This window comes from Hibiscus syriacus, unplaced genomic scaffold (assembly GCF_006381635.1).
Source record: "Hibiscus syriacus cultivar Baekdansim isolate YM2019G1 unplaced genomic scaffold, ASM638163v2 tig00112925_pilon, whole genome shotgun sequence".
NCBI lineage: Eukaryota > Viridiplantae > Streptophyta > Magnoliopsida > Malvales > Malvaceae > Hibiscus > Hibiscus syriacus.
Window position 1 is genome coordinate 725326 of NW_024063420.1, and position 24577 is coordinate 749902.

General features: G+C 35.2%; 3 protein-coding genes, 2 non-coding genes and 1 pseudogene across 7 annotated transcripts; 1 reads left to right on the forward strand and 5 right to left on the reverse strand.

The window, feature by feature from the left end:
- Positions 1-2311: 2311 nt before the first annotated feature.
- Positions 2312-17740, reverse strand: LOC120184651. Of its 3 annotated transcripts, none has more exons than XM_039189065.1 (2): positions 16903-17740; positions 2312-2321 (listed from the first exon to the last, which is right to left on the reverse strand). In XM_039189065.1, the coding sequence occupies exon 1, from the start codon at positions 17660-17662 to the stop codon at positions 16922-16924; it is 741 nt and encodes a 246-aa protein (XP_039044996.1). In that variant the 5' UTR covers positions 17663-17740; the 3' UTR covers positions 2312-2321; positions 16903-16921. The 3 variants fall into 3 exon arrangements, with proteins under 3 accessions (XP_039044996.1, XP_039044995.1, XP_039044997.1); XM_039189064.1 differs by lacking the exon at positions 2312-2321 and adding an exon at positions 15714-15956 and having other exon boundaries at positions 16908-17739; XM_039189066.1 differs by lacking the exon at positions 2312-2321 and adding an exon at positions 16839-16857 and having other exon boundaries at positions 16908-17740.
- On the reverse strand, positions 9328-9488 carry LOC120184679. The gene has a single exon (XR_005522061.1). It is a non-coding gene; the product is annotated as a U1 spliceosomal RNA (small nuclear RNA).
- On the reverse strand, positions 10653-10775 carry LOC120184671 (annotated as a pseudogene).
- Positions 13568-17968, reverse strand: LOC120184650 (pre-mRNA-splicing factor ISY1 homolog). The gene is made up of 2 exons (XM_039189063.1): positions 17963-17968; positions 13568-14695 (listed from the first exon to the last, which is right to left on the reverse strand). The coding sequence occupies exon 2, from the start codon at positions 14638-14640 to the stop codon at positions 13741-13743; it is 900 nt and encodes a 299-aa protein (XP_039044994.1). The 5' UTR covers positions 14641-14695; positions 17963-17968; the 3' UTR covers positions 13568-13740.
- Positions 17969-19529: 1561 nt separating this feature from the next.
- On the forward strand, positions 19530-23955 carry LOC120184585 (non-functional pseudokinase ZED1-like). The gene is made up of 4 exons (XM_039189008.1): positions 19530-20182; positions 21556-21609; positions 22134-22194; positions 23546-23955. The coding sequence occupies exons 1-4, from the start codon at positions 19577-19579 to the stop codon at positions 23842-23844; spliced, it is 1020 nt and encodes a 339-aa protein (XP_039044939.1). The 5' UTR covers positions 19530-19576; the 3' UTR covers positions 23845-23955.
- Positions 23956-24211: 256 nt separating this feature from the next.
- LOC120184676 lies at positions 24212-24324 on the reverse strand. Its single transcript, XR_005522058.1, has one exon. It is a non-coding gene; the product is annotated as a U5 spliceosomal RNA (small nuclear RNA).
- Between the last annotated feature and the right edge of the window lie 253 nt (positions 24325-24577).

The following is a 24577-nucleotide window of genomic DNA, read 5'->3' on the forward strand; positions in this document are numbered from 1 at the left end:
CAATTTGGTGTTTCATCTGATTCATGGAAGATAAGCACTTACTTTTTCGAGACTAGTTACACCTTCTGGGGTGTACTATTTGCACTCTCTTTCACCAGGGCAGAGAAATGTCTCGACAGCTTGGTGACTCTGTGGGAGAGTTTTTTTTAAAAAAAGAGTCCAGCCACCAATTTATTAATTATTTGTCTTTGCAATAAATAATAATTTTGTTATAATTATTTTTATTGTTTTACTATTTTTTTATGTGTACAGATTTAATTTGAGTCATTAGAATAGAATAATATGATATATATATATTACTTTATTTCTTTTTATGTTTTTCCTCACCCACTGTGCATTGCATTCATGACATGAGCTAAAACCCCGCTCTTATCCTGTTTAAGTGAATGAGAAACTACTTCCTCGTGTGGTTTTCACCTCCGTATGGACTTAAGGAAGTGTGTTCCTTCGAATTGAACTTAATCCGAAAGTCTGTAATGGACTAGGATTGAGGGCTTTGCAGTCCAAGGGGACTCCAACAAAGGAAAATTCGTTGATCCTCTTACTCTAGAGCCAAAACCAACATATAGTAAAACTTAGAACTTAAGTTCAGGCGAAACCTAACCCAAATAAGTCTTGTAAGGTTAGCACACAAGGAAAAGCATGTTGAGTCTTTCATTTTATTTTATTATATTTTCTGAATAAATGCATGCGAACTAGAAATTATGCGGTTAGGTTATTTTTCCAAACAAAGCATGGAACTAGAAATCATGAGGTTGGGATATGGTTTTTTCTTACTAACTAGTTTTTGTATATATTCTAAAAATGCATATATTAATTATTTTGTTTGCATTTGCATAAACATAACATACCCAAGGGTGTTGATTCAAGAGTGATTATCAAAATCAAAGGCTTTCATTATGGACAAAGGATTTTATGATCAAGTAAATTGTGAAGCAGCCAAAGAAGGGTATCTTAAAGAAGCTTTTAAAATAATGGAGGGTATGCACATAAAAATCCTGTTAGACTGGTACCAAAAGCTTTTTATGGTAAAAGTATCAATAGAAGAAGCCACAAGGGAGAGAATTTTTATGAAGCTCAAGTTCATTTTTAGAAAGACGAAAACAAGAAACTAAGCATAGAGGTTGAAGCCATGGTTGATGATTTCCGAAAAGTCAGTCAAACTTTTAAAGATGTTGGATTAGGAAATACCCCTGAAGAATCGATGACATAAATTATTAAACTGAAGAGTGATGTTGGTTCTTGGAAAAAGAAACATTAGGATCAAGCAAAGAAATTCTCCTATGAATTTCAAATTGCTGAATAAATATACAATGCAACTATCACCAATTTGGAAAAGTGTCAAGCTAAGAACCAGATATTAAAGAATGATGTAGACAACATGGAAACTTCATATATGATCCATCAATGTGAGAATAATACTGAATTAAAATCAACTAGAGCTCAGAACCATACATTGATGAAAATGGTGGATGAATATGGAGATTTGGTACAAGAATTTCTCGAACATAAAGCTTCTATGATAAAAGAAAATGAGCAACATTGTCTATAAATTCAAGAAATGGCAGGTAAAATTCAAGAGAAAGAAGATGAGATGAAGAAAGTTGCTGCTCAAGCAAACAAGGTAGCCCACAAGCTGGTGGACTTAGCTGATTTTACAAGGGAGCTGAAGCAGAATGACAAATCAACTTCTGAGTATGAATAGAAATTAACTTGGCTTTTTAAGGAGATAAAGAAATTATGAGGGAAAGATATCCCTTATATGTAATAATCATGTGGATGTATTGAGAAAAAACCTTTTTGTGTTCAATGGAAGCTGTTTTAAGATAATTACATTAATGATTGAAGTGGACTTTTTTTTGGAAATACAAAGCATAAGTTGCTACATTAATGATTGAAGTGAACTTTTTTTTAAAAAAAAAGAGATGATCGAGTGAAAGAAGATCAAACTTTGGGATCAAGATTGATAGATCAAACTTTGGGATCAAGATTGACATTCATACATTCATAAGAACATCATTTACATTCATTATGCATTTCATTGATACATTTGATTGCATTTGCATAAATACATTTTTCATAAGAAGATGCAGGGACAAAATACCTTACAAGTATAAGGTAGAATCCAAATCACAGGAGTTATGTTTGGAGAGGCAAACATCTGAAGAATAGATGAAAGCAATCTATATAAAGGAAGCATTAATTTGGGGGCATGCCCAACCAACAAGTTGTTCGAAAAATGAGAAAACAAATTTCAAAGTTTCTCATTCAATTTTCAAGAAAATTAAATTTTTAAAAATCTCTCAAGCAAGAGGATTCTTCTCAAGTCAAATGAAACTCCACGGAAGAGTAGTGGAAGCAAATCCATTTTTGAATCTGATATTCACGGAAGAGTAGTGAAATTAGATTCTTGTCAAGTCAATCATTTTCAAACTTCACGAAAGAGTAGTGAAGCAAAAGCATATCAAATTAAAATTCAATCTCCATAAAAGAGTAGTGGAATGAATTTTTCAGCAAAGTAGGGATCTCCACAAAAGAGTAGTGGAGTAATCCAAGATTGAGTTTGAACTTCATGGAAGAGTAATGAAATAGATTATGTTCAAGTCATTCCAGATCAATCTTCATGGAAGAGTAGTGAAGTAAAGCCATTCTTCACAAAAGAGTAGTGAAGCAAGAACAAACTCATAATTCAGTCTCCACAAAAGAGTAATGGAACGGATTTTTCAGCAAAGTATGCAACCTTCATGGAAGAGTAGTGAAGTATCCAATTGCGAGTATGATCTTCACATAAGAGTAGTGAAATTAGATTCTCAATCATTCAGTTGTTTTCACAGAAGAGTAGAGAAACAAACTCTGTTCAAGTCATGCAAATTCAGCCTTCACGAAAGAGTAGTGGAGTGAATCATTTGCAAAGTCATCCTCAGCCTTCACAGAATAGTACTTAAGCAAAAACACGATTAGATCAAAATTCGATCTCTACGAAAGAGTAGTGGAAAGAATTCCCAGCAAAGCAAGAAATTCACTCGATGAAAACTTGTCTTATTATCTTTGTTTTATTCTTGTTTACATAAAAATAAGTAAAGAGGGGCAGCTGTCGACAGTAGTTTTCTTCCAAATGACATTTATTATATACGTTATTATATATATAATAATAATATATTATAAATATTATATTTATATAGCCCGAAGGCCCGGTTACAAAGCAAGGCACACAGGCCCAAGTTACAAGTTTAATTTCAGGCCCGGTTATAATCAACCCGAGCCCGATTTATATTCAGACCCAGACCCATCCAGGCCTAGATCTGGCAGGCCCATGAGCGAACCCAGCTCTGTTAGGGTTTCCACCATCAGATGTTTTCACCGCCAGCAGCTCAGCCACACGATCAGAGGCAGATTTAACGGTCACCAGTCCATCTAACAGAGGCCCTAGGGTGCTCATTGCAACCCTAAGGCCTATTCTGACCACCGCCTTCACAACTCCAATCCAGTGCTGCCACAATGATTGCCGCCACTCCAGATCTCACCAGAGTACTCTAGAAGGCTCTAGAAGTTGAACACAGGCCGTACAACACATCACTCTAGGGTGAGTTACCACCATAGGTCCGGTGACTCACCGAATTTCCTCATCATTACAGATGATCTCTCAGGCCTATATAAGGCGACCCTGCAAATAACACCAACAAGAAGCAGCAACAGAGAGAGCAAGAGATATAGAGCAACAAACACAGAGGTAAACCAGTATCCAAACGCAAACAGCAAGAACAAAAGAAAAAAAAATCGTACCTTCATCAAATCCCAAACGTCGTAGGGAAAGCTATTTTACCGAAGGTAAAATTCAAGATATAGTCCGATTGGTTTGTTTTTAGCAAAAAAAAGGAGCTCATATTTGAATAGAGGGGGTTTTAATCTACGTTTAGGGTAGGTTTGGTGTTTTTCGGCCACCGTGGGTTGTGGCTGACAATGGCGGTTGACAGCGGTTCTCAGTTGATGGCCGATGATCAACGTACCTCTGGTGAGAGCTTTTAGAAAGATGCTAGAGCATCTCTCAGTTTAAAGAGAGAGGGAAAAGAGAGAAATGAGAAGAATGAAGGCCTTAGGTCCGGTTATTAGGCATTTATACCCTTCCTCGTGCGACGTCGTTTTGGGGGAGGGTATCTTTGTAATTTTTTTGCATGGGTAAACTATACGCGCGATCCCTCTAACTTTGTAAACATTCCACTTTGGTCCCAAAATCAAGTTTTTCGTATATTTTAATTTTTTTTATATTTTTAATATTTATATTTTAGTCGCTATTATATATACGTATATTTAGGTTAAATTATGAATTTAGTCCCTAAATATTAATAAGTTTGTATTTTAATCACGTATTAGTAATTAGGTTAAATTATATAATTATCATAATATTTTAATACTATTATGAATTAGGATATTTAATTTGATTATTTTATGTTTTAATCATTAATTATTATTATATATATAATCAATTATCATCAAATTTATACTTTAGCATTATTATTATGCATAATTTATAATTTAATTTATATAATTATAATATAACATTATAGGACTAGTAATATTTATATTATTTAGTATTTATATTAAATTATTTGTAAATTAAAAGCAATTTTATCATTTAACGCAAAGACACTAATTAATAAATAACAATACCAATTTTGGGCGTTTTGGGGGTACTAATCCTTCCCCATACTTAACCGACTCCCGAACTCATTTTTCTGGTAAGCATACCTGAGTTGTATTATTTTAATATTATTCTTAGGAATTTTTATTAAAAATAATATGATATTTTGGTGACCAATCTCACCGAATTAAATGATTGGTGGCAACTCTACAATTTGATGTTTCATCTTATTCATGGAAGATAAGCACTTACTTTTTCGAGATTAGTTACAGCATTTGGGGTGTACTATTTGCACTCTTCGTCGTCAGGGCAGGGAAACGTCTCAACAAGGTTAACTCATCTTCCGCCTTCTTCTGTCACCTGTTGAATACCCTGTTAAATCGTTCCAGCCTCTCTGGGCTATTTTTTGTACTTGTCCCGAGAAATCTCAAATGGTTGCATCTCTGGTTTTCACCCTCTGTTGAGTCGGTTCCTTCAACAAAAGCACCTTTGGAAGCCTCAATTGAAGGGAAAAATCTGAAACTCATTTGTTTGTTTCTGGAGTCTATTATCTTTAACGAAACTCTCAAGCTCAATAATTTTTTTCTCGTCTTGTCCCTGCAACCTTTGCCAGCTCAAAAAGTCAACTTTTGGTGTGTATAGTGTAAATTTCGGTCCATTCTGAGTATTCTCTTACCATAGATGGACTTCTGAACTTTTCATATCTTGTATTATAACCCCTTTGTCCATTAATGCAAATTATTTACGTTTAACAAACACGTTTTTGGTGGATCAACACCTCTTTTGAATGATGTAAAAAAAATAAAAAAGAACAAAAATGAAAAGAGTTAGTAAAGTAAATCAAAACAATAAGGAAAAATAAAAAAAATAAAAAAAATAAATCATACCCCACATGTTTATTATTCCTACCCGGACATGATCTCTATCCCACATGTTAATTTTAAACCAGTCCTAACCGTATAAATTTATAGTTCGCATACTTCGAACAGAAAATAAAGTAGGAAATAATCTCAAAATAGCTTAGGGTTTTGAAATGAGGTTTTAGGGTGGGCTCTAATTCCCTGTAGTCTCCAGTTTAGGTTCTAAAAAGGGTACCCGAGTTCTTCTTGCTGGTGTCCCCTTGGGCTTGCTAGACTCTTAATCCTAAGCCCATTACAAGCTTATGTGGACTAAGTTAAACTCGAGAGGATACATTCTCTTATGCCTGCACGGAGAATAAATTCTCACGAAGATATAAGGTATATGAATCTTGAAGGTTACTTGCTAGGCCCGCACGGAGAATAAATTCTCACTAAGGTGTCGCTTTCACCCCACTTAAAAGGGGTTCGGAGCTCGGGTATAGAGCCTTAGATGGAAAACGTTAAAGATCTGAAATCATTGAAAAAAACTTCAGTACAACTATTTATTTGAAAAATAATCAAAGATAAATAATTGGAATAGAATAAATAAATTAAAATTTAAACTTGCAATTTTCGCTCAAAAAGAAAACCGGAAATTAATTTCTGCTTGACTCACTTACCTGTCCCCAGTGGAGTCGCCAAGCTGTCGCATTCGTCTTTCGGTTGGGCCCGGAATTGGGCATCGACTTGAATGAAATGGGTTTGAGTCACCACTGATCATTTTAAAACGATATTTAGGTGGATCGGACACCATTTTATCTGATCTGCATTTTACCAGAAACGTGTCGGGTTCGGGAGTCGATTACAGTCAAGAAAGGATTAGCACCATTGTACTGCCCTTTCGGCACCAATTAATTTGTCGGTTGTCTTAATTGCGAAAATTAAAATTAAAATTTAAAGACCTGATTCAAATTACTTACCTTCGATTGATTAAAATTACTACTAAAAAAAGGTCAAAATATATTAGATGGTAAAATAAAAGAAATATCGAATAAAAATTAATTAAATAAAAAAAATCAAAGAAGGAAAAAAATAAAAAAATGTTATATGTAAAAATGTTAAGAGAAAAACGTAATAAAAGAAGAAAATGTTAAATTTCAGAAGAAAATAATAAAATAAATAAATGAAAAATAAAAAATAAAAAGAATAATAAAATATAATAAAAAATGTTAAAAGAGAAAAAACATAATAAAAAGAAGAACAAAAATGAAATAAAAAAGTGAAAAGAAAAAAATAAAAATAAAAGTGTGTTAAATTTTAAAATAAATAAATATGAGTAAATCAGAGACCCAAATAATCAATTTAAAATAAACACAAGGACCAGAAACTAAAATAACCCATACATCACATACAGGACTAAAATGAAATAAACAAGAAACATGGATGACTAAGTAACGATTAAACCATATGCAAAGCAGTGATTAAAATGTAAACGTAATAAAATAAAAGGTCAGATTTAAAAATCATTAAACATAGCATAGTAATTAAATTAGTGACTGAAATAAAAACATAGAAAAATAAAGGTTGAAATTAAAATATCAAAAAGTTGCATCAGTATTTAATTGGAAAGATTACAAAATGAGGGGACTAAACCTGCTATTTCCCCTATTCGAAAACACAGAGAGGGGGAGGCTGAAAATGGCATTGTTCTGGCTTAATTATTTAAGCCCATTTTGACAATGCATGAGACCCAAGTCTCTCATTTTCATCCCCTTTCGTTTATAAAGAGATAGGGGGAGGTTTCTGGAAACCCTCTCTCTGAAACTCTCACCGATCCTCGGGTCAGGCGCGAATGTTACCTTGTACCACCGTCAACTGTTGCTCGTCGGGGACGAAGGGGACGAGACGACCACCAATCGATACGTCTTTCCTTCCTCAGCACAGATTTGGGGTTTTATTTTGAAGAAAACGAGTCGATGTTGACGAATCAAGGTCGAAACGATTCGGCTTTCTTACCTTCGATCTTCCTTCTGGTCACTGGAGCAACTATTGGTGGAGGCACGAAGGTAAACTATTCTTTTTTTCCTTTTTCTTTCCAATGTTCCTTTGTAGTTTTCTCTCTCGTTTCGTATTTTTTATCCCCAAAATATTATGTCCTTTCTGTAGGATTTTTCTTCTTTATTTATAGTGCCTCATAACCCTATTTTTAGGGAGTTTTATTCCGAGTAAAATGCTCGGTTTACTGTTATTTGTTTTTGCTTTGGTGTCCCACTAACACATGTTGATGGTCGAGAAAATCGGTGGTAGTTGCATGAGTGGCGGGCTTGAACAGCTCTGTGAAGGGAAGAGGCATGCATCGCTGATAAATTGGCTTGCTAGGGTTCTGGAAACCCTAGCCTTCTAGGTCGGGTCGATCTTTGATGCCAATTCGGGTTGCTGGTTCCTGGGTCTGGATCGCGGGTCATAGGCTGCTTGATGTGTAGTGGGCTTGTTGGGTTTATGTTTTATTATTAGGCCCGAGTGGGACGAAAATATGGGTCTACATTCAGGAAGCTGGAGTGAGAATTAGCAGTAACCATTTCTTTAATTTAAAACTGGAGGTATCCCTAAATAGAATGATAAATGGTAATCGAATTCCATCTGGTTGAGGCAATATTATGGAAACTAAAGTTGATGCAATAGTGTTGAGTTAATCGATCGATGGAGTTGGCCAAGAGGGGGTGAATTGGCAAATAAAAATTTCGGTGGAAGCTTTGCATAAAATTGAAAAGATTTGCACAGCGATTTAGAGTGGTTCGACTTTCTCAACCAAAGTCTACGTCCACTACCTTAGCTATCCACACTAAGGATTTTCCACAAATTCACTAATTTGTCTTTCTTTTGAGGACAAAGTGTAACCTTACAAATCCCTCAAGAATTATACCCCAAATTCTTGAGAACACTATCTTCCAAAGAGAATAATACAAATTTTACAAACTTACAAGAAAATCCTCACAAGGCAAGATATTTGCACAATTCTAGAACAAAGAAAGAACACTCAAGAATAATACAATTGAGCACAATAAGTGTTCTTGAGAGCAAAAATGAATATTGAATGAAATAGGCTTGAAAATGCTCAAACTTGAGGTTTGATGCTTTCTCTTTGATTCTCTCTTGATTCTTGTTGATTGTTGTTTCTTGTTATTGATCAATGGCTTCTAAGCTTGTTTAAATACACCTTCAAATGATTTTGAACGTTGGGGATGATTAGTGGAGTCAATAGAGTCGTTTTAGTGTGAAATCAATTAATAAAACAGCTTGGAGCGTGGGGGGAATCGGTACCCCTCATGGGGAATCGGTTCCCTAAGTGTAAATTTTAAATATTTCGACCGTTAAACAGGGGGGAATCGATACCCCTTGGGGGGAATCGGTTCCCTCCGAGCATTCTGTTTTTCTCGAAGCCAAACCATTCAGGGGGAAACGGTACCCCCTTGGGGGGAATCGGTTCCCTCTGAGAAATCTGGAATTTTTTGCTTTGAAATGGTTCGAAATATTTTGTAAAATTATTTTGAAATTATTTTAAGATTAAAACTTAATTTTACACTTGAGTAAAGATTAAAAATGATATTTGAAAGATTTGGAGTAATATTTTGATATTCGAATAATTATATCGAATATAATTAGAAAATCTTTTGTAAAATCTTAAAATTCAGTTAACTTAATTTGTTATATCGAAATATCAAAATGTTTTCAACAAATAGCTTGATCGAAACAAAATAACTTCATAATAGGTTTATCAGATTTACCATAATGCCAAAACTAGTTAGAGGAAGAGTTGATCAAATAACATAAACATTAAATTGTAATTGAGAAGGGGCCGCGCGTTCGCAGGCCCCAACTGCCACAAATAAAGACGTAAGCTCTCACACTCGGGGAGACCTTAGGCAGGTGCACCTTCTGAGTGCAATGAAAGCCACCAACCTAGGCCATGGATCTTACTGATCACCCATCGACCCCGTCCAGGTAAGTATGTTGCGAAGGCTGCCCATACTTTTTCTTTATAAGCATTGCTCAACTCCCCTCTTTGATGTCTTCCCGGTGTGGGCTTGGAGTTGTTAACAGAGTATCCGGAGGTTTTTTTTTTTTTGTGACAAATATGGGCAAACCTGGAATGACAGGTTGAGACTCGGTTTCTCCAGCAAACTAGAAATATGAATATTTTAATTTAACTTAAAATCCTCTGGCTGTGATGCACAGTTTCTATATGGTGCTCAAATTTCAAGTGGGACAAATACGGTTTTGATTTTGATGAGTTGCTGAAGCACCAAAAGTTTTTGGCCTCAGGATTTCAATCACCACCCTTCCAATCAAACCAAATTATCGATTTTGTAAACCATTTTGGTTGCAGCAGAAACACAACTTCCATAAACCGAGTGTTGTGGACATTAATATGATGCATGGCTCCTTATTTTGCATGTGCATCTAAGAATTAATAATTGCAAAGCTTACCCCAACAACATGAAATCAATGAAATCAATACCGTTTCCATGCTATAGAACAATATCATGTCTGCATTCCTTTCCCCCAAGCTTACCCCAACAATCATCCAAAGCTCTCCAAATTGAATACCAGAAGGCGAAGAAACCATGAAAACTTGCAGAATTGTCTCAACCATATTTACCCAATGACTAAAGAGCAATTGATTACACCACCAAAAATGCTGAAAACAACGCTGGATTACTCAATTTAACAGATGTGCGACATAGCACTTTCCCCCCTCAAAACTAAACTCTCCCAGCAAGTCCACGATCAGGTCATTGACAGTTTCAATCCACTTGCTCTCTAAAATTCAGCTCCTGTGTGCTTTTTTTCTTTAGTACATCATAAACAATAAATTACATGGTGAAAAATTTTAGATAAACGTTTGAAGCTTGTTACATCTATTTTATAATTTGACTTTAACTACAACTGCCTGCCCGTGCCTATCATTTAATCTATTGAATTTGAAATAACCAGTGAAAGAACTCTCCATTTGACCATTCTAAAAATATGATAGATAACTCTCGCCGTCATACCAAGGTAGAAGAGTACCAATCAGTACAGTGGGAAAACATGGCGAGATTCCAGAGCTCCCACCGTTACTACTATACGGTATAGTGTTAAAAAGGAAATACTTGACATTTGGATTGGTATGGGGGCATTCAACAAGGAATGCCCTTCCAAAATTAAGCATATGCCGCTTTAAGTGAAGAGCACACGGTATTCTTTAGTAAAAGGCGAAAGAATAGTTCATTCACTTTGTGCTCACCACACGGCTTCGTGAGACTAGACACAGCTATCAGTTGCTTTATAAACATGAGGAAAAGTTGTTAACCTGCTTTCTCAGTGCGATGTGGGATAGTGGGACTTGTCTTGTGGTAATTTCATTAGAGTGGTTCCCTCCTAATTTTGTACCAGGAAAAAGAAAACACCAACTTTTAATTTTTTGCTTTTGATTTTTTGCTACTATCTCAAAAATTAAATAACCATAAATTCTGCTCTCATAGTACTAGATATCGCAACTCTTAAACTTTTGACTACATTTATATATTTTATCAATCGATCTCCAACTGAAAGTTGAGAGTCTAAAGATTGTTCTTCTGAAATTGAAGAAGAGAGCTAAGAACCTGTAAATAAGTGATATTCTCATGAAGCTAGAACGAGAATTAGCAGCAATAATTTATTTAATTAAAAACTGGAGGTGTCCTACAAATTCTCAGGAAGGTGATATTGTGGAAAACTAGAGTTGATGCAACACCTATGGTTAGCTTGATCGAAGCAAAATAACTTGGTAGTAGGTTTATCAGAATTAAAAATTATGCTAAAACTACAAGGTCAATAAGTATAAAAGTTCAGGTTTTTTCCTTTGTTTCATTATATCTCAACTTTCCTCTGATAATTATTTCACCCATCCAATTGAAGTGACTATATTTTATCCTGGTTCAGATAAGAATCTGAAAAGATGATTTTGGTTTTGATGAGATGCTGAAGCACCGTAAGATTTTCGCCTCAGGATTTCAATCACCACCCTTCCAACCAAATCAAATTATCGATTTTGTAATCCATTTTTGTACTGCTGTTGCAGCATAAACACAACTTCCATAAACCAAGTGTTGTGGCCTGTGAATATCAGTTACCGTCAACTTATTCTTCCATTGACGTTGAAATTGACTCTGACAAGTAAAATGCAAGCAAGACCTGTGAAACAGAAACTTACTGAACCGAGTTCAGCTTCTTAATTGAGAATATCTGTCTTTGCTTTCAAATGTTCAAATCTCTCATAAAAGCAGAACGCCATTGCGAAAGCAACATTTTATTGCTTGGAAGTGCCTGTGTCTGTTTTTAAAGTTGCTTGGGTTTGGAAAATTCCAAGACTCAAACATGAGAAAAGGACTTGGCATAGGTTAGTTTGGTGAAAACACTTTTATTGCTTGGCTTGCTTTACTCGATAACATGGGCCTGCCTAGTAACCACAGAATGCCCCCTATGCAGCACTGAAGAGGAAACCAGGGATCCATTCATAGGTTTGAGATATGGTTCTGCACGCATGTGAAATTTATCCTCGGACTGAAAGATGGCAGGATGCAGTGGCATGGCAGTTCTAAAGGAAAAACTCTGGAAGCAATTACTCTAAAGCTTGCTTGCTTGGAATGTGCCCTTAGCCATGGGGTCCGGCAGGATGGGAAAGGAATAATTGTTAAACAACCTTTGGAGCTTTTCAGGGTGATCAATGGTCATTTACTATCACTTGCACAATAGAGTCGAATGTTAGGGAAATGGTAATTGGTTGTTCATAGGTTATGGTAATATGGTTTATCATTCCGATGACTTTCAATTAATTGTTAGGGAAATGGAAATTGGTTGTTGATGTTGTTTCAAAATTCAATGTTGGTTCATTAGGACCATCTAAACCAAATACCTGAAACTGTTTTTAACATAAAATATTTAAACCCCTGCAGTGTACAAAATATATTTTGTAACCAAGTTCAGAAGTTTCTTCCTCCAACAAGGTTAAAAGTAGATAAACAGGAATCAATTCTAACTCCCACTGATGAAAAGAAAGTATAATAAGTCATGTTACTCTCCAGATTCTGTTTCATTCCATTTGTCTAAAATAATATATGAAAAAGTAGAGAATGACCGACTGAAGCAACTATCCATTATACTATTCATCATATTGTCCAAGGAGTTCCCTCGATCAATTGAGATATAGTCCTTCACTCTTGGCAAATCAATCAAAGAACCCAACGCATTGTCAAATGCCCTAAAGCTAGTTAATAAGATCTGTAATATCAAAAGTTACTTAAGTATATTTAGCATCAATGTCTTAGACATAAATTCATACTACATGTGTATCATCAGCACAGATCTTAGTAGTGTAAGTTCATGCTAATATTTGATTTAACAGTTGGTGGTATCTTTTGTTAATAAAGATCACAGGCGGAATGTCAATTTCCAGTATGATACCAAATGTCAATAGTAAAAATAAATGCTACCATAAGATGAAATGAAACTGGTTCTGTGTGAGTGAAAGCATGAAAGCTATCCAGAAAGCCTACAAACTTAAACAAGTTATAATACCTAAGCAACCATCAATGATATGAGAATTTTCTTTCAATAAAATTTGATCAGTTGGAATATATAGGAATTCCATAGATCATACAACCCTAAACATCAAGTACAATCATAAGTTATATATTGTTAGATTAAAAATACTAAGGTCTCTCTTTCGAACTTGGAGAAACTTGTTAAAAGTGCCCACAAAGTGTTCTAAACAAGCAAAAGACTTGAAGATATGGGCAATATCTGTCATCCAATGTTAAGAAGCACTTTTAACAGCTAATTATTCTGGCAATATTTACAAACTAAACTAATGGTGAATGACTAATCCTCAAAGTAGCATCAGGAAGAAACCAATATTTTTTTCTTATAATCTTAAACAACATCAAACAGGCAAAGTATGATAGCACCAGCAATAACAACAAACGAAAGCTATCACAAGATTAATGATAATATCAATGTAACCAAATCCATAATTCCAGATATAACATCATTGAAAACAATATCAGAATTTGCAAATATAATGAATTTTCTAGCTCTTTTCCAAACACAAAAACCAAGTTGCATATGGAAAAGTCATTCTTGGAACTCAATCTAAAAGCAATCTAACCAAAACAGAAAGGTTATAAAACTTGATATCATCTAAGTTCTGGATTAAAAGATACAATTTTACCGGTGTCTATTCTATCCTTGAATATTAAGCAAGTTCTTGGCTTCACTCTGCTCCTCCAACAACCCTTCACTCGCATACTTACTTAAAAGTTCCATTTTCTTCCTTTCAACAACCATCCTCTCGATTTCCTTCTCATCAGGCAAGGGCACGTGCACAACGAATTCTCTTTCTTTATCTTTCCTCTCTTTCTCCTCCCTCTCCCTCCTCTCCTCTTCTACCACATCCTCCTCTTCCTCAAACAACACTTCCCTCGCCGCAGCTCCAACGCTTACCACCTCCTTCGCTCCTCTCCTTGCCTCTCGCCTAATCTCCTCCACTCTCCGCCATTCCTCCTCCGCTTCAGCCCTCATCTTTGCCTCCACTGGCCCCTCCACTCTAGCCAAAACCCCGTCCTCTTCATCCCTATACCCATAATAACTCGCATCAATCCTCTTATAAATATCATATCTAGTTCTCCTCTTTCGCAACTCCGGCGGCTTCTCAAACAACTCTCTGACTCCTGGCAACTTTTTCGCCGCTCCAAAATACCGATAACCAGGACCACGTCCGCTAGGGTTCGGAACATCCACTATGTTCCCTTCTAAATCCGTCATTTTAGGGGCGTGTTTGGCGTAATTAGAGCCACCGAGTTCAACGATACGGCGTTCCCAATGAGACTTCTCTCGGATAAGTTTGTTGATCTCGTCGTTAAGGTCTCGAAGTCGATGTTCTCCGAGGCCTTCGTTCTGAATCTCGGCGACCTTGCGGCCGATCTCCCGCATGATTTGTTGACGCCATTTATCGGCCTCGGCAAGATCACGGCACTCGGAGGCGAGGAAAGGGCGTCGTTCTTTAGGTTTCTTTTTTTCCTCTGCTTTTAGGGCTATGAATCGATTGAGCATCGACTGGGCTTTCTCTTCGTTTCGAGCCATATCTCGATTGAGGGTGTCGGAACCAAGAGGTAGACTTTCGAGAAAATTTAGCGATCTAGTGAGATTAAAAACTCTAGGAAGATTTGAAATTCAGATCAGATAAAAACCAGCCGATGGAGGGAGGAAATACAATTATTTTTTGCAGCTCGTGCAAGGCACGTGTCTGATTATTTCGATCTTTTTGTTCTTTAATGAACTGTTTTATGCGATTATACCTAGGAGTTAGGGTCAATATGTGATGAGTCGTGTAAAAAATTCGAATTAATGATTTTTATTTTATAATTTAAATTTTGTTTAATTTTTTTAGTCGAATTAAATTATAAAATTAAAGTTAAATCAAGTTATTTAAGTTTTTATTTAAATTTATTTTAAATATTTATAATATTATGATATTAATTCATTTAAATTTAAACGATTTTCTATATTTATAAACAATATATATATATATATGTTTATATTTATATATCATACAAAATTAATGGATTCAACTCAAACATAAAATTCAATCTACTAATTACTAAAAAAATTTAAAAAGTTATTCAAGTTCTATTTTATAACTCAAACTTCATTTAAATTTTTAATTCAAATCAAGTCAAATTTTTCATAATTGAGTTGAAAAAATCAATTTTTTATCTATTTTAATTATTGAACAGTTAGTTAAGTATTTAATTAGACTATGTAAATTTTTTGACAATTTATTCTCAACTTTATAGTTTTTTGTCAAGTTAATCCTTTAAACCAAAATATATCAAACAGTTTACTGTGTTATATGATAATTAGATTGATCATGTAAATATTTGGATCACGAATTAGACATACACATATATATACATACATAAAATATACAAGCAAAATATATATACACATATTTGGATCACCAATATGCTTCCCATTTATAAAGTCCATTGTCAATGGTGAAATGCCTTACTGATGAGGAGATTAAATTTCATCTCCAGAATCACACTCAAAATTCAAAAGGCCAATAAGAAGTTGAATCATAATAGACACAACAAAATTCTAAAGCTTCTTCAACACAAGAAACCAGGTCCAATTCCTTAGTAGGGGTTTAAAAGAAGAAATATAGTTTTAAAAGTGGCATCACTTCAAGCCATCAGATTATTCGGCATACAAGTCCTCAATGACAAAAAAATTGTAAGCTGCAGTCTATGCTATGATAACAACATATCATGAACACGGCAGTTGTAATGTCAAACCAGAAAAATAGGACGTTTGAGACCCTTTGCCATCAAAGAGAATCACACTACAATACAGCTGTAATTCATCATCGGTTTCATAAGCGAAGATTCTCCCTGAGCCTACAGCAGCCACAAAAGATTTTGTGTGAGGAAGATATTCATTAAAACAAGCGAGTTCATTATATGAAACCATCAAATCCCAAAATGAAGAGACACAAGAATAGCAAAGACGCATTCGGGGTTCCTAGCAATTAATGTTGAACATATATTTTCAAGATACCTTGACATCACAGACATACTTGCTAGACCAAAATATATTCTGCTCATGAACACTATTATGAGTAAGAAATGTAAGTACGGTATCTAGATTATTAATTATAAATATATTGAACAAATTTTTACCATCAGATAAAAGTAGATGTCGAAACACACACATGCAAGCACAAAATATTACATTCAAATAAATCACAAATGGAAGTCATGATGAACAACAAGATGGCAATACTAAAAAAATTCAACATGCCAAATGAAGAACTTTAAAGACCATAGACAGGAAGCTCTCATCCGAACTCAGTCAGAGCAGGAAACACTTTTTTGCACAGCATACCTTGATCACAGATATTGTTGTATTTGGCAATAGGAGAATTAGTTATCCAACAATGTAATTTTTCAAGTAAAATGCCATCATGCATTTTTAAACAACAACGTTTGTTTCAAACAAAGCTATCAAGTGCTCTTAAATAATGGAATACCTTTTTATCCAAATCACTCATAGATGGCATATAAAAAGACTAGGAATGCTACACATGCAGACTCTCTCTTTCGCAGAATGGTAGCAACTAGCAAGTAAAACACTCAATCAATTCTATCTTAAGGTTCTACCTTCAATAAATCAATTTCAAGTCCAACGATAGTGAATGGTAGTGCCATCAAAAAAGCTCTCAACGTTAAGTATGATTAAAGTGATGCATAACTGATAAAATCAAGCCAACAAAACTCACTCATCTTTGGCTTCTGAGTTCTAATTGAAATAAATAGTAAAAACTGATATAATAAAGGAAAAAACCATACCTTCCATCTCGCCTTCACCTGAGCTTCTGCTTGGCGTTACTTTTCTTAGTCGCTTCCTTAACCTTCTCAATATAGCCTTCAATAGGTGGAGTTAAAGACGCCATAAGTCGATTTGCCGGAAACGGGGTCAAATCCGGTATCATAGCCGCCTCCTTAAGTTTCTCCGGCAACGCTTCAATTGCCTCCTTTTTCATTCTCAACAAATTAGTCTCAGCAGCCTGCCTTGCCCTATGCTTCCTCATCAAAACCCGACTATACTCCTTGGCCAATCTCCGACCATCCTCCACCGTCAGCTCATATTTGGGTATCTTATCAGCATCGACAAGGCCCAATGTAATCAAATCCAGCCCCGGAGTTCCCATAATCATAGGCTCGTCAGGGACTCCCATCGCCTTTCTTCCTCCTTTCTTCAAATTCTCCATTTCCCGTTGCCGTTCTTTGCTTATTAATCCCATTTTTTCCCTTTCGGCTTCCCGGGCACGCTCTTTCGGTGTGAGATGACGGACCGGAGTGGGTGCATTGAGGCATTGTTCGTAGAGTTTTTGCTTCTCGTCGGAAACTCGGCCACCTTTAGGGAGGGAATCGTCCATGGGAGCGCCGCCTTTTCCCTTTTTAGTGGAGATTTTGGAGCGTTTTAAAGGTTGACCGGCTTTGAGCTTGGATTTGCCTTTGGCTGTTCCGCTGACGTTGAAGCGTTGGAGGAATTGGTGAGTCAGAGTTGCTAAAGGTTTTGGGTTTTTGGCGATTCGGATCATGGTGTTTCTGGGGATTTAAGTGTTTTAACAGATAAAATTAGCCAAGGAATCAAATTTCCTTTGTTATGCTTGTGATTGGAGAAATATGAAACAATTGAGGTTTAGGGTTTATCAGAAATAGTCTCTGGGTCCAGATGATGAAAATCAAATACAAAAATATATAAATTTATGTATTAAATAAATTTTCGATGTACGGCCATGGTAATACGTGTCTTCGATACGTCCGCGCGAATATTATCTTTTTAGAGAAAATTCTTAATAAACAAATGCAATACCACCAGTCGTTGCGAATCTGGAAACTGATTTGCGATACCGGAGATCGCGTTGCGAATTATCGATCGCATTGCGATTTAGTTGGCCATTTTGGCAAATCCAAAAAAATTTGGTTAAAATCGTATATTATAAGACATTTTTAGTCACTTAGGTTATTTTCTCATTTTTTAATCCTTTAAATTACATAAAATATCGTTAAACTTTAAGTCTTGTATCATTTATACTATTGAACTTTCAATTTCTCTAATTATAACACTAAAATTGGTATTAATTTCAATTATGTCACTAGACCGTTAAATTTTAATTACACGATGGCATGAACAAATATTTACGTCATTGTGATGACATGGACAAAATGATATCGTTTTGACGACAACTATTGATGCGTAAAACAATGTTGTTTTAGGCATTGAACTTTAGAAATATATCAATTTTACTACTAAACTTTTAAACATTTTCATTTTTGGCATTGCACTTTTTCGACCATCTTCGACAACCGATCACTGCTCCTCGCTATTAATCTTTCATAGCAACATCAGTTCTAAAATGTTTATATTTCACTCATATTTCCTTTTCTATGATTGATTTTTCACAAAATTCACTCAAAATCGACGAAAGTTCATTTAAAAGTTTAATGTGCTAATACCTTTATCTCTTTCATTGACAGTCCGATAAGACTAGTTTTGTGTTATGTTGTTCATCTTATTAAAATTATACTTCGCACCTTTTAGATTTTTCACACTTTTTAGATTTTCGAATAAACACACAAAATCTTTCAAATCTAAGAAAGCCCTCAAACCCTTAAAAATTATAGATATTTTTTTGGGTCAATTTTTGAGTGTGTTTCATGAAAACTCAATCCTGAGAGAAGAAAAATAAGTAAAATACGAAAGTTTTGATATCAATCTTGCCGCAAAAGAATATCAGTGACGGGCAGTGATTAGCTACCAACAATGCCAAAAAAATATATAACGTCAAAAATAGAATAATTTAATAACAAAATTGATATATACCTAAAGTTCAATGTTTAAAATGACATTGTTTTAAGCATCAATATTTAAATAATGTTGTTTTGTCAATGTCATCACATCATTTAGATTTTAATGATCTATTGACATAATTAAAGTTAAAATCAAAATTAGGTGATATAAAAAGACAAACAATAAGCTTGTTTTCCATTGTTCCATTAGTTGAGGCGTTAATACCCTATTATCCACGAGTTTCCTTATCTCTTCTATTATAGTTGCCTATAGTATCCAATAGAGTGTTTGGATACCTTTATATAAAAATCACAAACACTATTTGGATTATAGCTTTGGGACGAAGAATCTAGCGTCACCTTAATCGGTGAAGGAGAAAGATATTGATCAAATGAAAGAAAAAAAATCTAAAATGGGCACCTACAATATTTCAAGAGCTTTTCTTACTCGATGGATTTTTATGGTGGACGAGGAAGAAATTCTAACCTATAAAACTATACATGTTTTATCAAGGAAGAACTCAAGCTGGATGCTCTTTTAATTTCTGTATAATAATTAAAGTTTTGTCAATTGCAATCAATTTGAAGAAAATTATATCTTCATCACCATTTTCCCAGTGTATTAGTCTCTCTTATTTAGTATCTTTGTTTGTGGTTGTTATATGTCGAAGGGAAGCAAGACCGGATCATTTCTCAGAATAAAAAGGCAAAGCAAGGATGAGGGACTATTTTTGAAGCATGAAAGAATGTTACTAGAAAAACTTATTGCCTCATCTAATGGTAAATGTAATCCTAGCCAAGCAACAAAAGGCTTCGACACCGGTCGGGAAATCTCAAGGTACATTCATTTCGTGTTATACAAAGGTTCTCTCCATGGTCGTGAGATTTCTGTGAAAAGGTACCAGAGCTATAGCAAATGCCTCGAAACGGCTATAACTGATATTGTGATTAGCTCACAAATGAGTGCTAACAAGAATGTTCTTAAACTCGTTGGATACTGCGTAGAGACTCGAAATCCAGTGCTTGTGTATAAGTTTGGTGGTAATAGAAATCTCAAGAGATTAATGTCTGATGTTTGTGAGGGTAAACTTGAAGCAGAGCCATTACCATGGAAGTCTAGAATGAAGATTGCAATGGATATTGCTAATGCAGTTAAATATCTTCATATTGCTTTCTCTAGACCTGTTATTAATCGAGGTCTTTCGCTAAACTTGAAGCAGAGCGATTACCATGGAGGTCTTTCGTTTATGCAGTTACATAAACGAGAAGTGCTACAAAATCATCTCCTGAGCCCTTAGTGAAAAGAGAATGTTCTGATGGAGATTGAATAAATCCAAATCTGATAATAACTTGAGAAAAGCATGGGACCATTGTCTGGATGCTTGTTTCAGACCATAAACAGACTTTTTAACCTGCACACCATGTTTCCTGAATTATTCGAACTATAGCCAAGTGGCAATCTCATATATACTTCATCAAGAGTCCCAGTTAGAAATGCGTTGTTAACATCTAATTGAGGAAGATGCCAGCCATTGACAGCAGCCAAAGCAAGCAGAATTTTGAAAGATTTCATTTTAGCAACAGGAGAGAAAGTGTCAGTGTAGTCAACACCTTCAATTTGAGTGAAACCTTTAGCTACAAAACGAACCTTATACACCTATCTATCTTGCCATCATCTTTGTACTTTATTCTATAAACCCATTTGCAGTCTATCGATTGTTTTCCTTTTGTAAGCGGGACAACTGTCCAAGTCTGAAGATCATCCATAGCCTTTAATTCATCGTGCATGGCTGATCTCCATTCTGGATACTTAACTGTCTGATGATAATAGGAAGGCTCATATGAAGCAGAAACATTGCTAATAAATGATTCATAAGAAGGAGAAAGTTTAGAAGTTGAAACATAGTCTTCAATAGGGAAATCACAAGTGGAATATGTATTATTGCAGTAATAACTATTAAGGTAAGAAGGTTTTTGAATAACCCTGGTCGAGCGCCTAGAAACTCCTTCCACGCGTATAGTATTATTTTGTGCAACATGAACAACCGTATGTGAAACTTCTTGAGATGGTGCATATGTATTTGATTCATCTTGATCAACGTCATCATTAGTAACCTGACTATCACTTTCATGCTGAGTAACATCATGAACCTCATTGTCAGTCAATATATAGGAGTAATTTGAGAATTTGAAATCTGAGCATCTTAGCTATGAATTAAAGAAGAGTCAGATACAACCTTTGGCAAAGAAAAGGATTGAAAAGGATCTAGAACTGGATCAGCACTACTCAAGGAATGAAAAGGGTATATATTTTCATGAAAAACTACATTTCAAGACGCCACTATAGAATGTGTTTGAAGAGTGTAAACTTTGTATCCTTCAACCCCTAGAGCGTAGCCTTGAAATATCCCATAAAACGCTCGAGGTGCAAACTTGGCTCTGTTAGCTTTAAGGGTGGAAACAAAAAGGAAACATCCAAAGGTTTTAAAATGCGAGTAAGAGGGTGTTTTATTGAACAACATTTCATATGGAGATTTATTATTCAATACGACAGAAGGAATTTTATTAATGATATATGTAGCAGTAAGCAAGCAATCTCCCCAAAACTTTACTGGAACTTTGGACTGAAAATAAAATGCAGGAGCAACTGCCAGCAGATGCTGATGTTTCCTCTCAGCAACAGCATTCTGCTGAGGTGTTTCTACACAAGAAAACTGATGAATTATACCAAGAGAAGAAAACAAATCTGTGAACTTAAGCTCATGAGCATTATCAGATCAAAAGATCTTTAAATCAAAACCAAACTACCTTTTTATCATGGTAATGAAATTAGGAATAATTGAAGTTACTTCAGACTTGAATTGCAACAAGTCCATGTAGATCGAGTATAATCATCTACCAAGGTTAAGAAATATCGTTTGTTATCATAAGTTGCATGTTATTAAGGACCCCAAATATCACAATGAACAAGTTCAAAAGATTGAGAAGAATATGTAACTGGTGAAGGAAAAGGAAGTCTTTGTTGTTTAGCAAGAGGACAAACAAAACATGGTCCATTTTTATTCAAGGCAGGAAGATTCAATACATCTTTAAGCAAGTACACCACTCGATTACTAGGATGACCTAGTCTACTATGCCAAGAACAAAAATTGACAGTATTAACATCATTCGATTTCATGTCATTTGAAACATGGCTAACATCATTCAAGCTATCACTAGGCGATAATTGCAGCAAATATAATCCTTGATGTAGATCACCCTTCCCAATCACCTGGTAAAGGTCCTGAATTAGACAACAAACTTTGTTAAATAAAATGGTAAAATTAGAATCTTTAAACAATTCGCTAACGGCCAAAAGATTAAACTTAAATTCAGGAACGAAAAGAACATTTTTAAGAACAAATTTGGAATTCAAACGAACAGTACCAATAAAGCTAACAGGAACTATTGACTTATTAGGAAGCATAATAGAACCACTTGTAATAGGAGACAAATTTCAAAAAAAAAACGTTAGAACAACAAATGTGTCTAGAAGCTCCTGAGTCAATTATCCAATTGGTACTATTGCTAAAAGAAGGTAAACTATTAACATAAGACAAAATCTTGCCTTGCATGGAAGAATTTATGGATGTGGAAGAAAGATCAGAAATAGAAGCAGCCTGCTATTGTGTAGTGAGCATGGCAATAAGCTGTTGATATTGTTGTGTAGTTAAAGAATCAGCTCCATTGATTCTTTAACTACACAGCAATGTCAACCTTTGATTTTCTTCTTGTAAAAAGAAAAAAAAACCTTGATAATAGATGGCAGAGGATCCATCAATAAAATCTGTGCACGAACATGGCATATTGTTCATGAAGCCCCATTAAAAACTGCATCATTTGCTCTTTTTAATTATCATTTAACATCTTGCGAACACCTCCATAGGTGCATTGCAAACAAAAACAAACTGGTTTGACAGAAACCAATTCATCCCATATGATTTTAAGCTGAGTGTAATAAGTACTAACAAACATTGAACCCTGGGCTAACTCGCCAAGTTTCTTCTTGAGATGGAAGATACGAGGCCCATTCGACTGTTGAAACCTGTCTTCAAGATCTCTCCAGATCGCATCAGCAGTAGAGTGATAAAGAAAACTTGCTGCAATTTCCTTAGAAACGGAACTCAAGATCCAATAATTTACAAGATTATTAGCTCTTGTCCTAGCGTTATGCAATTTTGTTGAGGTCATAGGAGGAGCAGTAATTGACCCATTCACAAAGCCAAGCTTATCCTTAACAGATAACGCCATCAACATGGAGCGTTTCCAGCTATTATAATTGTCGTTGGTTAAGGGTTGAGTAACCAAAACCATCCTTGGATTATCGGATTGATGAAGGTAGTAAGGATTGCTACCATTATCAAAAAGATCATTTAGATCACCCATGAAGAAAAGAAACTGAAAAGAAATATTACAGAAAAGAAAACAAGAAGGAAGACTTATTTACGCGGAAGCAAGAAATATTACTTCTGATACCATATCAAACTTCCTGAAGTTTATTAAAGATGGATAAAAATCAAATACACAAGTAACCTATTTATACAAACTATTAAACTCTAACTAACTTATAAAATAACTATCTGTTATAATAGGGATAGTTGGGGACGTAGCACCTGAGGTTTTGGAATGCAAAATAAATGAAAAGGCTGATGTTTTTAGTTTTGGGATACAATTACTTGAGCTTTTGACTAGAAGACCATCTGGGGATCACAATGTGGTGGAACTGGAAGCCACGTTTAGAGAATTGGTGTTGAATCATGTCGAAAACAACCTGTTAACTGAAATTGTGGATCAAAAGCTCTTAAGTGAAGGAATCAATGGTGATGAGTTGGTGAGTTTTGCAAAGATTGCATTTTGTTGCACGCAAGAAATCCGTAGAACCGACAGATGATAACTGATGTTGCGAAACATCTAAGGCAACTTAACAAAGATTGTTCATGAATTTCTTAGCTTTATTAGCTCAGTAGCTACAATAATGGAGGATGATACTTTCAGTGGTAAACATGATGATGCTTCATTCTCTTTTCCTTTTTGGTGAAAAAGAAGGCATTGCACAGTTCCTCTTTCAAAGTGAAAATTTAATTTAGTAGAATTACTACACTGCTTCTCCTCAAGGGTTCGTTTGTTATTTGGTTGACATCAGTTATGGGTCATTAGCAACAGAGTCTCATGAATAAATTGCAGGCATATCGTCATGGCTTTGGTTGTTTCGTTTCAGATAATTCTTTAATTAAATTGGAAACTTGAATTGATACGGGGGCATTCAACAAGGAATACCCTTCTAAAAATAGGCGTATGCCGCTTGAAGTGGAGAGCACACGATATTCTTTAGTAAAAGGCGAAAGAATAGTTCGCTGCTCACTAGACGGCTCCGAGAGTTTGAAAGCCAGCTATCAGTTGCTTTATAAACATGAGGGAAAGTTATTAACTTGCTTTCCCAGTGCGATGTGGGACGTAACTATGGTAATTTCATTTGAATCACTCAATCTTGTTATTAAGAACTATGGTAATCAATGCCATTAGCGTGTCTGTTTGCCATCTTTAGCTATGATTATATGAAGAACTAAGGTCCAAAATACTCGTGCGCTCAACAACGCTTATCTCATATAAAGAAGTTACTCAGG

Bases quoted from the DNA above. Each gene is read 5' to 3' on its own strand.
- LOC120184650 (XM_039189063.1), bottom strand. From the start codon at position 14,640: ATGGCTCGAAACGAAGAGAAAGCCCAGTCGATGCTCAATCGATTCATA.
- LOC120184651 (XM_039189065.1), bottom strand. From the start codon at position 17,662: ATGATCCGAATCGCCAAAAACCCAAAACCTTTAGCAACTCTGACTCAC.
- LOC120184585 (XM_039189008.1), top strand. From the start codon at position 19,577: ATGTCGAAGGGAAGCAAGACCGGATCATTTCTCAGAATAAAAAGGCAA. The intron at 20,183-21,555 runs GTGCTACAAAAT...AATAAAATGCAG, and splicing joins TGCAGTTACATAAACGAGAA to GAGCAACTGCCAGCAGATGC. The intron at 21,610-22,133 runs GTGTTTCTACAC...AGCTATCACTAG, and splicing joins AGCAACAGCATTCTGCTGAG to GCGATAATTGCAGCAAATAT.